Source organism: Schistocerca cancellata, chromosome 5 (assembly GCF_023864275.1).
Source record: "Schistocerca cancellata isolate TAMUIC-IGC-003103 chromosome 5, iqSchCanc2.1, whole genome shotgun sequence".
Classification (NCBI taxonomy): Eukaryota; Metazoa; Arthropoda; class Insecta; order Orthoptera; family Acrididae; genus Schistocerca; species Schistocerca cancellata.
Genome location: NC_064630.1, coordinates 380,339,930 through 380,355,915, shown reverse-complemented (window position 1 = coordinate 380,355,915; position 15,986 = coordinate 380,339,930). Strand labels below are relative to the sequence as shown.

The following is a 15,986-nucleotide window of genomic DNA, read 5'->3' as shown; positions in this document are numbered from 1 at the left end:
CCTTTCCTTTTCATCAGCAGCTTCATTGCTGCAGTGCCAAACATCTTGAATGTTATAAAATATTTGGGCTACATATTGACCAGCAGTTTTTGGCTTCAGCACCTGTCGGTTGTTGCTACTTCGAGTATCTCCTGTAAAATAAGAACGAACAAAGTGTATGTTTTATTACATGGGGTGTTCTGTTCACCTGTGCTGTATGTATTAATGAGAAATTTACAGACACCTGTACTTTGCAAGCCACCTTCTTGTGTGTGGCGGAGGGAACTTTATTCCGCTGCCACTTACCCCATTTTCTGTTCCAGTCGTGAATGGTCCAGTGGAAGAAGGATTGTTAGTAATGCAGCGTGTGAGCTCTAATCTCTATAACTTTATCTTCACGGTCTTTTCGCGAAATACGCGTATACGAGAAAGCAATGTGTTGACTCCTCTAGCAACGTACTTTCACGGAACTTTAATAGCAATCAGTGTCGAGATGCAAAATGCCTCTTTCGTAGGGTCTGCCACTGGACTTCCCAGGAATTTCGGTGACTCTTTAACGCTTACTAAATGGACCTGTAATGAAACGCGCTGCTTTTCTCCTCTGATGAACAACATTGAAGTATTGATCGAACAAAGTTTTTACAAGGTGCTTCTTTTGTTTGTGAACAAAACTTCCTGAGGGTTCTTCCGACGAATCTGTCTGGTTCTGCCTTAACTGTTACTAGTTTTATGTAGTATTTCCACTTTAAATCGCTCAGCATGCATACCCTAGACATTTTACCCTTATAACTACTTCCTGTGATTATTCCTGAATTGTCTAATCATACAATAATGAATTTCCTTGCGTATTTGTGGGCTGTACCTAACATTTATGTTGAGGGTCAACTGCCAATCCTCACACAAGGCGTCAATCCTTTGCATTTGCTATATTTTTTCTAGCGTTGCGACTTTTCTGTACACATCACCATCTATGAAAGGTTCATGGAACTTCCGACGCTATGCAGTTAGTCATTTATAATCATACTTGCTGAGAAACCTGCCACTGCCCCTTTATTCATTTTGCCAATTTTCTATTAGAAACGGAAGAGAAGATGAACAGTGAGTGTAGCGTAATATCGAAAAAATTTTCTTTCCGTACGTTCTTGGAAACACTTTTGAAATTATGAAACAGTCGTACAAAGAACAATACATAATGTACATACGTATAAGTACAGATGCACTGCGTGTTCACAACGCGATATAGTAAACATCTCCATAGCAACGCCTCTTTATAGACGTCTCTTCTTCTATACACGGCTATTGTTGTCGCCTACAGCCGTTTGCGCTTCGTAGTTGGAAGCTGTCAAAAGCGCTGCCAGCTGTCAGAGATTTCCTTAAGTTGACTAGACAGTAGGAGTGCCTTACAAGGAGAGACACCCAGCTGTGCGAACGACTTTTTGAAACTATCTGTACGGTGATGTACCTTATGATTCCATGCATCACACAGTGAAGTCACTCGCCCTGGTGAGCCAGGTCGAGTAACTGACGAAAAAAATATTCGGAATTTTGTGTGATATCAACAGCGTTGAAAAAGTTCCTTATGTAGGTTGATTGCGTGGTGTAATGGATAGGATAACAGCCTTTACATGTAGGAGGTTGTGTGTTCGAATCTTGTCAACTGTAGCAATTTTTTTTATTTTTTAATCTTTATCGAAATGACTTTGATAATCATTTATATTAAATTAATTGATTTAAACGTAATTTTTTGATTCCATTCCTTAGCCACACAATTTTAATCGTAATATCGGCTTCTTCATTTGCTCCCAATTTTCCTCTTGTCATTCTTCCTCCTCATTGAAATATTTGTTCATGTGTTTTTAATTAATTTTATGTGTTCATTTCTATTCCATTTATTTTGTTTTATCACCCTGTTTTTTCGTCCACATTATTATGTTCATTGTAACTATTTCTTGTTTTGCTTGAATTTCGTTTTACTTATAAACCAGTCTTTCATTTAAATTTTCATCCGCGTTATTTTGTCCATAGTGCAGTACGTATTTAGGTAAAGTTTTGAGTGTTTGTACGACGATTTCCATGCAAAAAAATTACACACCTGGTAACAAAAATACATTTTTCACACAATTACACAAAATAGACTATTTCGATTTTTAACTCATTTATCGAAATTTTCAAATAGTTGAATATTTATTATAATAGATAAATATAACTAAATTAATATTTTAAAAAATTCCGTCTGGAAAAAGAATAACATAAAGAAAAAAGAAACAAATGAAAAAAGTTCATACGGTAATTAAAATGAGGTGGCATAGGAATAAAATTGTAAAAATTAAAAATTTAAACCAATTAATTGAATAAAAATAATGACTGAATTAATTTCGGTAAAGATTTTAAAATTAAAAAAAATACTTTTACACCTGACGAGATTCTAAACCCACAACCTCCCGCATATGAAACTGAGATTCTGTCCATTATACCGCGTAACCAGATTATATGATATAGCTTGTTTAATGTTATTGAGTATCACACAAAATTACGAATTTTTTGGCGTCAGTTACACGCAAACGTGGGCCCACCAGGGTGAATGGCTGCAGTGTGTGATACCAGGGATCTTAACCTACATCACCGTATAGGTAAGGTCGATCGCACCGCTGGGGAATTCTCCTTGTCAGTAGTAGAGAATCAATGAATTTTCATGCATTATGCGATATTTTTTCACGCATCTCAGTGTTTGTGACGTCATATGTATTTAATTGTGTGTCGTAAAATGATGTATTTGCGTAGGTACATTCAGCGGAATTTGTGGATACTGTCTATGAGATATGCTGCGCGTAGAGTTAGCAGAAAAGATTAAGTGAAGTTAAATGTCGTGCTTGGTGCAGTACTTTTTCACACATCTCCGTGTTTATGACGTCACATCTCTTGAACTATGACTAGTAAGTGGTTATTACTCCGACAGCGATTGTTGCTTGACAGTAAGCGATGTGTGTAATAGGTTTGGTTGAAATCAGTCCAGTGATTTAGAAGAAGATGTGTAACATACATAAATACACACCTCATACATCCATTTTATACGGTGTGTGGATACAAAAAATTAATGTTCCATTAACGCTCTCTTAGGGTTCTGCCTAGGCGACTTATACGTCTGAAGGTTTCTCTCCGTTGGAATGCAAGCTGTGTTCTATTTGGTGGAAACTTTTGAATCCAGTCACACCGCTGTTTTGATATTCCATGCTATCGTATTTTGTTCATTAGGTGGGTGTTCGGAATTTTATGGAACGCCTTCTAAAAGTCTAGGAACACGGCATCGACCTAGAGATCGGTGTCTGCCGCGTTCTGTGTCTCGTGGACGAGCAGACCGAGATTATTTTGAATTATCTTATTTCGCCTTTGGTTTTTATCCAGGTGATTTAATGTCTCCATATTCATAATCACTTATTTGTAATGGGACAGTGAAGTCAGTGCACCTGCATATGGCTAATTACTTTGAGACTGATCTAGCGATACGACGCAACAATTTAGAGAAAATATTGTTGATAATAAGAACATATACGAGGACATTCGCTGATGCGCCCGATCACAAAGTTTTGTTTGTGCTTTCTTCGCCTATAAATGATAAGTGATAAAAGAAACGGAAAATATCGTCTGAGACGTCATAGAAAAGGAGCCCTACTACTTCTAGGCGGGGCTCCCGATATATGGGATTTAAAGTTCTAATCTATTTACCGAAAAAGTGATAATTATTGGATAGTTAATAAAAATAGGAAAGAACTGAATAGCAACTGGTATTGACGCACTTTTTCTTTGCCGTTATCGGAGGGATGTAGAGAGGCGTGGACGAACCGGGCTCCATCCCAGACGGCAATGTTGTGGGGGGCTGAGGTAGCTGGCTGCACCTCCCGCATGTAGTGCTGCCAACAAGAGAAACGGGACCTGCATTTAGTACTTCGTGCCGGCCGCCTACCCAGCTCAAGCAGACATACAGAGGTAAGATACACTGCAAACGACTCGTATACGCATGCATGGTCTCACGACGGTATACACTATTAAAACTTTTTCGAGATTCCAGCCTTGTCAAGTGGTTAAATACCCTCTAGTTTCCGGACAAGAGTCTTTGAGCCACTACTTGGCAAAGGCCGAGTAACATTAGTCTGAAACTCGCGGATATCTAACCTCTTGTAACACCTGGAATCTCAAGAAAATTTGATCTGTATATGACTCATTTAACAGATTCAAACATTGTTCTCCATGGCCCCCCAGTAGATGACACTTGTGAGGGACCAACAGCAGTTACGTTATTGGCTGACATATAGAATAATCAATACGGAGCATGCAAACTCAAAACAGTCCACCATCGCTGCAGTAGTTACAACTGTGCAGCCACATTGCTTCATTTAGAGGTGGGGAACACGTTGTCTGAAACTCATGCAAGTCTGCTAGCATTCCCCTCAGTTGGCCGTTGCTATGCTAGCAGACTCGAGGTCATTGGAAGTTTATCCACATTATAAGTAGAACATCCCGATCTTCGCTGCGGCTTGTAGAGCAAAACAGGTGTCAAGAAGCAGAGAACTGTGCTGTCCTCCACATGCTATTACAAATTAAGATATGCAGCTGACGACCTGTGAGTGCCTATCAGTTAAACGGCAATTACCCAAATTTTCTGAACCTGCCAACCCACTGTTCAAAAGTGGCCACCTAAGAGACACTGTGTTGTCACAAACAATTTCTGGCAATACAACAATATGTAGAGTACGAAAACGTTCGTTGTTAAAATTTCATAGTTACGGTACTTCTCTAAATGACCCTCTTCCAGGAACTTACGTGTGAAGTGCAGAGTAATCATTTAAAGCTAGATGTAGACAACGTCTAATTCTAAACATTATTTGAGTGAAGTGATGTCAACATCCAGTACTTCACCAAAAACTGATGAGATCGCCGTCGTCATTTTCAGACTCACACAGAGTACTGAAAAAATAGCTGATCCTGCTGGCACTCTTCCGGACAGTGTCCCAGTGCAGATGGTTTACCATTGCCTTCCTCCAAAGAGCCACGAAGCATGAAGTGTGTAGGGATATTAAAATGGTGACTGTGATGAGGTCTTTGGCATTTCAGCGCCTTGTTGTTATGTGTGGAGCAGAAGAAAGAGAGGCTACTCCTCTCGAACAGCAATCTTCAACATCTACATCTACATCTACATCTACATAGATGCTCAGCAAGCCACCGTACGGTGCGTGGCGGAGGGTACCCTGTACCACTACGTGTCATTTCCTTTTCCGTTCCACTCGCAAATAGAGCGAGACGAAAACGACTGTCTGTATGCCTCCGTATAAGCCCTGATTACTCGTATCTTATCTTTGTGGTTCTTTCGCGAAATGTAGATTGGCGGCAGTAGAATCGTTCTGCAGTCAGCTTCAAATGCCGGTTCTCTAAATTTTCTCCCTACCTTTTCTCTAAAAGAAGGTCGCCTTCCGTCCAGGGATTCCCATATAACCTCACCCTGGCCCGCATCTGAAGACGGCAGTCTCCAAGGCTTCCTACTCCGGCGAGAAAATCTCCCAGTCTGTGCTGCCTGTGGCGCAGTGCAGTGTATCACCCGTAAGTCTTCTGTTCAATCAAGTTAACTGCTCTCGGCAGCCTTTAATACAAAATCCCCCAACACCGATACCCAATTGATCTGGGTCGACAGCTTCACTAGAAAAGTTTCACACTGTGAGACAAGTGGGATTATTGTAAACATCCAGCGTCCGTTCGTCGAATCGTAGGGCAACCAATGCAGAAAAACTGAAAGCTATATATAAACGTAGTCTGTCATCGTAAAAAGATTCTGATGGATACTGAAAGTGAAACGAGCGTACGTGGGATCTAAAACACTTACAGGTGAAGAGACCAACTATTACAAGTGAAACGGGGTTTACTCACATCCTTTAATAAACGTTTCCGTCTTTTTACACTTTTACAAGTAAGGTTTGATTTAGTGTATGATTTATACTGTCTAGTAAAGTCTCCTTCTGTATAATAATAAACCGTAAGGCCTCTGTAACACCCTCAGACACTTCTAGTCCTTTCTGACAGCTAGTAAAAGCCACCATACACCTGTCCTCCAGTCTTTCACCGATTATAATTACCTGCTCCCACCCACAGAAAGTTTACTACGGTGCTTTATCTTTGACAGTGAGTGCCGCGACTCTCCGTTCTCCACCGGTCCAAGGCGAATCTACCACCCTATTTCTTCGCTCTGTTTCCAGTTCCTCTAGCTGCTATTACCACTTCAAATTTGTACTGCCGGTCCCGACTCCGGACCAACACCACCGCAGTCAATGCTTTTTCCGTTCCAGTACCCCGATACACAAATCATGGCCTCTGCCTTCTTTTGATTGGCAACCACGCCAACGAACTCTCATTCGTCAGTTTCCTGCTACCACACTACCTTTCTTACTCTTCCCAGATGAATTTCCCGGTTGGCTATAACTGTGCCCTGGGAGCCACAGCTGTTACAGTCAACCAGGAGCGAGTCTAGAAGTCTGTCAAGAGGGGGGGATGCAATATCGCGTAACAAAAGGAGAGGTGGGGTCCTCCAGCGAAAAACTGGTAAAATTTGGTGTTGCTTAAAGTAGTTTTTGGTAATTGTTTTGGAGTTCAGGGTAAAAACGTTTCTACAGAATGTGTGTGCCCTGAAAAATAATACGATTTGACCCAAATGTCCGGCGATTTCGAAGGTTTTGTCTGGGGTCAGCAATTTAAGTGTTGGTGAGCATGCCCGGTATATGTGGCTTTCTTGATTATCGTAAGTGGTACATCCAATGTATATTAATAAATAATAAGACACCCATTTTAAGTTAAATGATGTTTATTGGTTTAGATAGTAAGCTATTTGCCGCTCTTATTCTTTTGTTAAAATGTATTTGAAATACATTGCAACCTATATTGCTACATAATTATTAAAAAAATGAGTGAATCTGTTGAAGTAGTATATTCGCTGATTTCTGGTCATTTTATCCAGTGTAATATGAAACTCCATTTGGGGAGGAGTGGTGAATAGGGGGGGAGGGGGGGGTTATAGCCCCTTACCACCGCCCCTGCAGTCAACAGGAAGGTAAGACTTGGCAGTTGCCAACGTATCTCCATTCTTGGTTTGCAAAATAGTCTCGGATTTCCCAGAGCGACTGTAGTTCCATAACAACTGCAGGGATCGCAAGGCTTCGTGACAAACATTTCGAAGGACGGTTGAACATGGTTGCGTCCGGCATTTGGCAGCTGCCGCGAGACTTCCATTACACAGGATCTTTCGTATGTTACACAGCTTTTAAACAAAGTGGTAAAATTTTGTTTTCAAGTTTACAGCACTGTATTTATTAATTGTCGACGTCATTCCGATTACTTGATCAATCGTTGTTTGTCTATTTCAGGATTTCAGCGGTTCACAAAAACGGAGCGTGTTATTACTGCGAAAATCTGTTATAGAACCGGCGAGTGCTATGCAGAGACTGTTCGTAGACTTCGCGGGATCTTCGGATGTAGGCTAGTAATGCCGCTACAGCACCAACAGCAGTTGATAAGGAAATTCGAGGAAACGGGGTCCGTTGCAACCATAAGATCTCCCGGAAGGAACCGTACATTTCATTCGGAACAAAACATTGTATTCGTGCAGGATAGGGTGGCTGTGAGCCTTCACAAGTCCCTTCAGTGCTGTTCTCGACAAATGGAAATTTTGACAATCTCATTGCAAAGAATATTGAAAAAGGATCTTCATAGGCACCCCTACAAGAATTAGTTGACGCAATATCTTAAACCCACCGATAATCAGAAACGGAGAAATTTCGCCAAGTTGATTCTCACAAAACAAGGAGAGGACAACAATTTTCAAAAAAAATCTTCACTGACGAAGCATATTTTCATCTGTGTGAGTTCGTTAACCGACAGAACTGTCGTATTTGGGGTGATCCAAGTGAGCCACATGCATTCACTGCGAACCACCGTTTGGTATGGATTATGGGCAGATGGTATGGTCGGCACCGTCTTTTTTGAAGATTTCGATGGTAATACAGTAACAGTTAACGGTGAGCGTTGTCTTGGAATGATCAGTAACATTTTCTGGCCTGCTCTGGACGAAGTGGCTACAGCTAATATGTGGCTTCAGCTGGACGGGGCTACGTGACACACATCCCGAAAGACAATAACCGTGCTGCACACAAAATTCCCTGAGTCTGCAATCTCACTTCTTGGCGGTTGGGAATGGTCCTCCAGATCTTGTGACCTTAGTCATTGTGACTTGTTATTACGGTCTTCTGTGAAGTCCGAGGTCTACAACAACAAACCACGAACAGTTCTCCAACTTAAAGAAGAAATTGATCGTGTCATCAACGACATCAACAGAGACGTGTGTGAAAGCGTCATCGCGAACTCCATAGATCGAGCAATTGCCTGCAGAGGCAAGGAGGTGGATGCATACCTGATCCGCACTTAAATGGGAGTGTATGTAGATGGAAAGAAAAAAAAATGAATATTTTATTTCGATGCTTTCTTGACTTCATTATTGCATTTTTTTAAATTGTGTAATATATGAAAGACCCTACAGTTTTCGAAATACCCTCGGAGTTCCCTCACTGCTATGGTTTCACAACGACTCCAGGGGTCGCAAGGTGTCTTGATAAACATTTATAAGAATGGATTCAATTCATTGTGTTCAGCATTCCAAGGGCTCTCGTCTCCTATCGAGCGAACAGCCACTATTTCCATCGCACTTTTGACATTGAGTTGGCTAACGATTTCCGAAATGAAATGTCCCATGTGTCTAGTTCCAACTACGATCCCGCTTTCAAAGTCTGTTAATTTCCCTCGTGTGTCCGTAGTCACATCGGAAGCCTTTTCACAAAATTCACCTCATCAAAAATGACAGCTCCGGCAGCACAATATTCTTTTATATCTTGTGTACGCGATATTACTGCCATCTGTGTATGTGATTATCGCTATACCATGACTTTTGTCCCCTCATTGTAGTGTAGTACACAGAGGGCATTGAATAGATTACGAACAAGAGTCGCAAAATGTAAAGCAACAGTGGTTAAATGGGGCAACTCTGAAGACGACAAGCCCGAATGCAGAGAAACACAGGAGATTAAACGTCTGCTCGTTTATCCAACATGGAATTGCTTGCATTACATCTGTTTTTATGGCCTGGCAAGGCTATTAAAGGTGCAAAGTTTTGGAAGAAGTGAGTTTAGATCTTGCCCGGACAGGGGAAGTAAGTGTCTACGGGGAAGGGAGTGGTCAGTAGGATAGGTAAGGGCCCCGCTGGTTGTGCTGCGGCCGCAGCTTTAAGCGAGGAAAGGAAGCGCCGTGGCCAGCGTAGGCGTGCCGGCCGGTCGATAGCCGGCGGTCCCTCCCACCGCGGCCTGAGCGCCGTCTTAATCGTCCGTGCTGGCCCAGCCGCGGCCGACAAACGTTTGCGGTGAGCCCGTCTTACGGGCGCGCGTGGCGCCCGAGCAGCGCCGCGAGCCGGAGGGGTGGGGGGTGGGGGCGTGACCCGGCGCCGCGTCCGCCAATGGGGGCGCGCCCCGCGCTCTGTCCGCCGCCGCTGCCGCTGCCGCACGCAGCGCATCGATCGCGCTGCGTGCGCGCCGTAGTCGGCCATGATCACTCGCTAAGTGGAGACAGGCGGAGGCGCGCCTGTCACGTTAGGCGCGCCAGATTTGCCTCTCGATGCGCCGACCTGTCACGCTGCGGCAAAAAACCGCCCGCCTACGCCGCCGCTCGCCCCCCGGGACGCCTTTGCCTCTCGGTAACAGCTGACGGCGCGGCGTCCTTGTGGCGACCGCGCTCTGGTACGGCCAAAAGCGTCAGAGTGAGACGCTTCTACATCCGTAGGGGTACGCAGATTCAAAAAGTGTCTTTTTTATTGCTTTCTTTAGTTTGAAAACGTGTCATGCCCCAATAAATGAACTTTGCAAGAAGTACACTACTTTGCTGTATCTTCAATGTTTCAAAGCTATCCAGTCTTTGAGTCTTCCAGGTTCTTGGCCGTACTTCTCGAAACTTTTCCGTTGTTAACGCTTTGTCCAGAGGTCCTGGTGAGTCTAGCCGACTGACAGGTTGGACGTCTTAGAGTGACATACATACTGTGAAAAATATATGCGTTATAGAGGGTTACATGTCGGCAGAAATAATTCTTTTCCGAGAGAAAACTCAGATATTGGTTATCGCTTATCAGAGACAAAATCTATCGATTCTGTAAAGCAACTGTCCAATATCACTAAGTTTCAAGGCCTCTTCCTTTCTGTTAAAATTGTTCCAATGTTCACAAATTTCGATGGCTTCTCCTTATAGCTATGAACAGTAATTCATTATCATGGATAAAATTTTGGTTTCGAAATCTTCACTTCGTGATACCATGATGTAAGAGCATTCCCAGCTAGAACTGATTTTTCTATTTTACCAAGACGGCAAGTGGAGCCATCGAAATATATAAACATGGCGATAAAGTCAACAGAAAAGAAGAGGCCATTAAACTTAGTGATGTATTGACAGTAGCTCAAGAGCATCGATGGATTTTATCTTTGACGGGTGGTAACCGACATTTAAGTAGTTAACTAGTCCGCATAAATTATGGCTATATGGCTGCAAGTCGGGCTCTGTTACGCCTATACAATTCCAAAAAGTCTCAACGTCTTTTGAACCATAGTATTTCATAATGTTTTCCAAAAAAATAAAATATGACATTTCTTAATGCATCTGGATCCACAGATAAATTACCGGCGAAAACATGTTTTATCTCTGACGAGGATTATCTCTACCGATCACGTGCAAAACTACCGTGGGCCTCTTCCGTACTATTTATAGCGCCCTGCAACGTCTGATGATTCAGTTAGCACGTGTCAGCGGATCCAAGAGCACCTGGGCAGACGTCCAATGAAGCTCTGACCGGAGCGTTGGGAAATGGAATGCTTTCATGGAGCACGACCATACAACCTGGAAGACTCGCCAGCAGCTAAGACATCCGGTTGTGAAAGCCTTCGTTGTATATCCAGTCAGTATTTTTTGAAGGTCTATTACTTTAAAGGGAAGCATATTTCATTAGTATATCCAAAGTACATCTGTTTATACTATTAGTACGAATATCGATGGGGGAAACCTTTCAAAACACCATCAAACTAATCGGTAGTACCAGCATTTAACGATCTGGCACTGAACCAAAGTAGTTCAGGTCTCCCTGGTGTGGCACGTAATCGTGTGCCCATGGCAAGTGGTCTGCATAAATCATGTCCCTATGGCTGCATGTCGCACTGGGTTGCACCTCATACAGTTTCAGAAGGGCCCAACACCTTTCACACCCTGGTATTTCATAATTCTATCCCGCGTTACACCTAAAAAAAAAAAAATCTTAATGCTAACGTATCGACACATGAAGTAGAGGCGAAAACAGGTTTAGAATGACCTCACCGGGTTCTCTACAGTTTACTACAATCGCTCTATCTTTTAAAAATGAATTATTATTACTGTTGATATGAAGTACTGCAGCAGGGGATGTCTTGTGGAAACTGACGACGGGTTTCGAGCACGTAACTTAATATGCAGATACAGTATGTTTATAACGTGTAAAGCGTTTCAACTGTCCCTTTACGCAGATCGTCAAATTCTGTACAAGGAAAAGACACTAGAAAGATCGAGAACTCTTTTTCTTCAATGTTCTACAAATGTTCACATCCGACAACATTGCAAACCAACGCCAATAACACCATGACAAGCAAAAAATAGAGTGTATACTAAGTTAATACTAAATCTGCGGTTTAGTAGAATCACAGACAATAATATCTAGCGTTTTACATTGTTGACTAGAATACTCTCTTCGAAATTCTGAAGGTAGCCGTGGTAAAATACAGGGAGCGAAAGGCTATTTACAACTTGTACAGAAACCAAGTGGCACTTATAAGATTTGAGGGGCATAAAAAGGAAGCAGTGACTGAGAAGAGAGAGAGAGAGAGAGAGAGAGAGAGAGAGAGAGAGAGAGACAGTGTTGTAGCCTAACACCGATGTTACGCAATCTGTTCGTTGAGCAAGCAGTAAAGGAAGCTAAAGAAAGATTTCGAGATGAAATTAAAGTTCAGGGAGAAGAAACAAAAACTTTGATGTTTTCCGATTACTTTCTAATTATGTCAGAGGCAGAAAAGTACTTGAATGAGCAATTGAATGGTATGAAGAGTTTCTTGAAAGGGGGATATCAAATGAACATCAACAAAAGGAAAACAAGGATAATGGAATGTAGTCGAACTAAATCAGGTAAATAAATGTCGTATGACTAGGGCCTCCCGCCGGGTAGACCGTTCGCCGGGTGCGAGTCTTTCGATTTGACGCCACTTCGGCTATTGTGGGTCGATAGGGATGAAATGATGATGATTAGCACAACACAACACCCAGTCCCTGAGCGGATAAAATCTCCGACTCAGCCGGGAATCGAACCCGGGCCCTTAGGATTGACATTATGTCGTGCTGACCACTTCTTTTTTCTTTTTTCGATATAGTTCGTTGCGTTTGGTCTGGGCGGACGACACAAGACATTCGTTCAGGTTTATCGTAGTTTCCTTTACTCAGTTTTTTTTTATTGCAGAGGGCAAGCAGCCCTCTGACCGAACAGGCTGACCTACCGTGCCGGCCTTTTAATTGGTTCAAATAGCTCTAAGCCAGGGCTTCACAACATACGTGCTCCCGGAGCAAGCTGTGAGCAGCGAGGCGCGAGCACGGAGCAGCGCGAGCACGCTACCCCCACTACCGGACCAGAGCGGAGAGTGGGGAAAGTCACGTGGGGAACACAACAGCTGCCGCCAGTCAATGTAAATCCGCGGCCACCTGCAGGGATATCACTCACGAATTATTACTGCGACAAATGAAACAAATAAAGGAGAATGTACACATGCCACATAATTTTATTAGCTTAGTGTATGCCTGTACATTCGCATTAATTTGTGAACTGTTACGCAATAAAAGGTGTCACTGAAGTGTGGGATTCTCGGTTATCTTGCAGTTTTTGCCCTTTACAATTGCGTCTGTGTTCGGAGTAATCGTTCTTATGCATTTTAGGCGCAGCGTGCAGTTTAAATTTCGATCAGACAATGCGTTTCTCAGGCGCGTCTTGTAACATTTCATTGCACAGAACAGTTGTTCACAAACATACGTGGAGCCGAACATTGATATTATTGTAGCCGCCAGTTTGTGCAAGCGAGGAAATCTATCCTGAGAGAAGTGTCTGTGGAATTCCGAAATGTTTTTCTTGTTCTGAAATTTGTCTCTGTATTCTCTGTCACACTGCAGGTCAATAATTTCTTGCTGCAGCTCAGGACGAATCTCTTAAATATTCGCTGAATATGGAAAGAACAGATCAAAATCACTGTCTAGTGCTGTTAGATCTTGAAAGCGCTGATCAACTAAACTATGTGAATAACGTTCACAGTCTTTGTGAACATCTTGCATGGATGATAATTTAGGAAAATGAGCTAGGTTTCCTGTTTCCAGCTGACTCACCCAAAGTGTCAATTTCATTTCAAAAGCTCGTATTCGATCTATGAAATGAGTAATTAGCAGATCTTTACCTTGTAGTAAAATGTTCAAAGCATTCAGATGGCTAGTTAAATCTGCTAAGAACGCGAGATCACATTCAAACGTGCGCGCGCATTTCCCTTCCCTCCCCTCCCTTCCGACTCCGCGACCTTGCACCTGCTCGCGAGCACGTGCCTGAGCAGACGCGAGTACTCGCAATCAAAACCGGCCAGTTGTTAAGCCCTGCTCTAAGCACTATGGGACTTAACATCTGAGGCCATCAGTCCCCTAGGCTTAGAACTACTTAAACCTAACTAACCTAAGGACATCACACACATCCATACCCGAGGCGGGATTCGAACCTGCGCCCGTAGCAGCAGCGCGGTTCCGGATTGAAGCGCCTAGAACCGCTCGGCCACATCGGCCGGCAGACCACTCGGCTACCAGGGGCGGACATTAAATCACGTGATGCTGAGGGAATTAGATTAGGAAACGAGACAAGTAAAATAGATGAATTTTGATATTAGGCAGTAAAATCACATGGTGGCCGAAGTGGAGAGGATATAACATGTAGATGGAAAACGGGAAGAAATGCGTTTCTGAAGAAAAGAAGTTGTCAGCGTATCCATTTTTCTCAGAAGCCGTTCGGAAATGATATGGCATGGTGGTGCCTTCTATGCGCTCTGTATAAACGTGACCGACACGGCCTGGCAGCCAGTCGTTGACTCACCTCGGCTTATGTTGCCCGCAGGTGGCAACGAAACGTCAGGAAGAGAAAGTCTTACAGATTGACGACGGTCTCTCAGCCAGGAAGTTCTAGCTAATGTCAACGTCTGATATTTTGTCGGTGGGGTCGGGTTCACTCTGTCTACAAATAAACATTTGCAGTTCCTATCCTAATAGTATTTTTAAGCTTATCAATTGTACATCGGTTTAAGTAAAATACCAATGCAAGTGCAAGTTTTCTGAGGTAATTTTCTGCCCCAGTTTCTTGCAGCTTCCAAAATTCTCTTCCATACAGACAGGAACAGCGTCTGTCCCCCTGCTCCCTGTCTTCTCTCTCTCTCTCTCTCTCTCTCTCTCTCTCTCTCTCTCTTTTGTGTTCATTTATTTAACGTAATTACCATAAGAAATGTCACTGAAGAGGCAGATACGCTTCACTAGATGCAAGGCAAATCAGCTTCGTACTTTAGCCCACTCGGAAGGTACCTACACAAATATTTGGCTAAGCTATTTTTCACTGGAAGAGTAGCGTCTCAGCATAACTGTGGTTTTCAGGGTATTTCCCTTGGTTATATGGCAAATGCAAGACGTGGAATTCCCAGCCAAGCATTACCAACTGGCAACTTTCACCCCAATCCTAATTTTCCAGGAACTGTATAAATAGATTCGTATTCTGCAATGGGTCGCGATTTCAAGCAGCCTGCCTTACCAAACAGAATAAGAAATCAAAAGTATAAGAGAAGGGGTAAACTGACAAAAAATTAACAAAAATTTGCGAAACAACACTCACGTTAAAGATACAAAAAAAATTGTAAAACATTTGAGTAACCACAGTTTTGTCTAGTGACGGACATTGGAGAAAGAAAGACCATGGCAGAACTAGAGTGTACAACACTGAAATTGTACTTTGCAGAATGGTAAGGGTATGAGCGCGACTATAAGACAACAGAAATGGCACACTACGAGATCAATTGAACATCTTTGTTGCGAATGACAGTACTATAATTAAACGTAACGATGCTGCAGAAAAATATTTACGAAAGGAAAACTATCATTGACCAAAGTTAGCTGTCAAGTACCAAACGGAGCTATGTAAAGCATGGGGATACCGACGAAAAGGTAGGTCGAACGACTGAAAGAAAGAAAATGAACGATTAGAATTTTATATCCCGTCGACGACGCGTTCATTTGAGACGAAAACGCAAGCAAGGTTAAGGAAAGGATGGGGAATATTTCTTTTTTAAAATAACCACATCGGCATTTTCCTTGAGAGATGGATAGCCTGGATCTGAAACGCAAGACTTGAATTTGAACAGCTACCCGTCATATTTCAATGCTTCACCGTAAACACTCGTTTAAAATGCGGTGCTGCGGAGTGATGTTATACATGTAATGCAAAATGAAGATGAGCTACGACAGAACAGGTGAAGCAGGAATGCTGAGGGAATTTATTACGACAGTAATTTAGTGAGAGACGTACCAAGGGATTCAAGACTATTCAACCCTATTCAGAAGGGAGAAGCAGCGGGAGGAAACCGCACCAGATAAATAAATATTCAAATGTGTGTAGATTCCTATGGGACCAAACTGCTGAGGTCATCGGTCCCTAAGTTACACACTACTTACTGTAACTTAAACTAGCTTACGCTAAGTACAACACACACACCCATGCCCGAGGGAGGACTCGAACCTCCGACGTGGAGTGCCGCGCGCACCGTCACAAGACGCCCAAGACCGCGCGGCCGCAGCAAATAGACGAA

General features: G+C 42.8%; 1 protein-coding gene across 1 annotated transcript in view; it reads right to left on the bottom strand.

The window, feature by feature from the left end:
• LOC126188231 (inhibitory POU protein-like) overlaps positions 1 to 15,986 on the bottom strand; it is a 488,073-nt gene that overhangs the window by 209,821 nt on the left and 262,266 nt on the right. The window contains exon 2 of the mRNA XM_049929783.1: positions 3,774 to 3,887. Within this exon, the coding sequence (XP_049785740.1) occupies positions 3,774 to 3,887 (114 nt within the window). The remainder of the gene's footprint in view (positions 1 to 3,773; positions 3,888 to 15,986) is intronic.